Below are 1764 nucleotides of genomic sequence, written 5' to 3'. Positions count from 1 at the left end.
AGAGAGAGAGAGAGAGAGAGAGAGAGGGGGATCGCGTGCGGCTGTCGATACGAGATGCAGGCGCGAGCTGTTCGCTAATTCGCGACATTGTGGTGTTGGCGTGCGGCGGCGGCGGCGGAGGCGGCGCGACCACGCTGCACCGCACACACGCCTGGCCCGTGAATGCCTGCCAACATGAGAAGCCGTCAATATTGATAGGCGCGAACGTCTGATAGATGCTAACCTGTACGTGTGCGTGCGTGCCTGAGTGTGCGTGCGTACGTATGTGCATGCGTGCGTGCCTGAGTGTACGTGCGTACGTATGTGCATGCGTGCGTTCGCGCGTGCGTGCGTGAAATGGAGATCGTGAAAATGAGAAGGGGATGTCGTTTAAGTAAGGAAGCGATTAACATAATGGGAAAAAAGGTGTGGGGTAAGAATAGATAGAGCGAGAGCGAGAGAACGGGAGACAGACGAACAAAAGCGAGATCAACATGGAAAAAAGAGGGGAGAGACAGACAGACAGACACGCACGCACGCACTCACATAAACAGACAGAGATAACAGCAGGAGGAACAGTATAATTAACATCATCATCTAGCTATAGATGGCGCATCCCCCTCAGCCTCTACTCCGACTTCACCTCCGACTCACATCTCTACTGCTTGCAGGTATGTTCCTGCTGCCGCCGATCGTGTGCGACCTGTGGGTGAGCATGGACGTGCTCTTCTCCACCGCCTCCATCCTACACCTCTGCTGCATCTCGTTCGACCGATGCCTCTCGCTCAAGTACCCGCTGAAGTACGGACGCAACAAGACCCGCTGTCAGGTGAGAGAGGGGGAGAGGGGCAGATGAAGAGGCGAGAGAGAGAGAAGAAGAGGGAGAGAGAGAGCAAAAAAGAGAGACAGAGAGATGGAGGGGGAGGGGGGGGAGAGAGAGAGAGAGAGAGAGAGAGAGAGAGAGAGAGAGAGAGAGAGAGAGAGAGAGAGAGAGAGAGAGAGAGAGGGCGGGGGGGGCGGGGGGGCGGGGTCGGCGGGGGGGGGGGCGGCTGCAAAATAAGGCAGCGAGGGAGAGACAAGGAAGAGAGAGAGAGAGGGGAGGAGAAAGAGAGCTCCGCTGTGTTGGTCACGCTGCAGCGTCGGCTGGACCACAGCTTGGCTTCATTTTGGTCCGAGTTGGGCACTATTTGGGTCAAAGCTTGGCTAAATTGTGGAGCGACAGATTGGTTTCCTGAGGTCATATCTAGCCTTAATTGTCGAGGGTCTACGATTCTCTCGCTGCTATCACAGCTTGGCTTAATTGAGCGTGCACATCTTGACGTCTTCTGGGAGGTAGGTCATCACATGGTTAATTGGACACACACAGCGTGGCTTCCCCTGGGTGTGGGCAATGTTTCCTTAAGGTTGACAGCATGGCTGAGCACTGAAGATGTGGACGCCCTTTTTATATCTCGGCTTCGTTATTGGTCTTCCTCTGCTTCGTCCTTCACGCTTCTCTCATAGTGGGGCAAGGGACGAGTGTGTATGTATGTTTGTGTGAGGTGCGTGCGTGCGTGCGCTCCTCCCCCCTTTCTCTCTCTTCCTCTCTCTCCTACTGTCTTTCTCTCTCCTCCCCTCTCCTACTCTCTCTTCCCCTCTCTCTAACAAGCTTCTCTCTCTGCACATACGCGCAGGTGGCTGTGAAGATCTGTCTGGTCTGCTTCCTCCCTCCCTTCTTCGCTCTCTCTCTCTCTCCGTCTCCGTCTCCGTCTCCGTCTCCGTCTCCGTCTCCGTCTCCGTCTCCGT

General features: G+C 55.5%; 1 protein-coding gene across 1 annotated transcript in view; it reads left to right on the top strand.

Moving 5' to 3' along the window:
• Positions 1-393: 393 nt before the first annotated feature.
• LOC106818806 (alpha-2C adrenergic receptor-like) overlaps positions 394-1764 on the top strand; it is a 23970-nt gene continuing 22599 nt past the window's right edge. The window contains exons 1-2 of the mRNA XM_014823478.1: positions 394-412; positions 651-808. Coding sequence (XP_014678964.1) covers positions 394-412; positions 651-808 — 177 coding nt within the window. The remainder of the gene's footprint in view (positions 413-650; positions 809-1764) is intronic.

The sequence above is a fragment of the Priapulus caudatus genome, unplaced genomic scaffold (genome assembly GCF_000485595.1).
Source record: "Priapulus caudatus unplaced genomic scaffold, Priapulus_caudatus-5.0.1 Scaffold2542, whole genome shotgun sequence".
NCBI lineage: Eukaryota > Metazoa > Priapulida > Priapulimorpha > Priapulimorphida > Priapulidae > Priapulus > Priapulus caudatus.
This window is presented reverse-complemented; position numbering and strand designations above follow the sequence as displayed.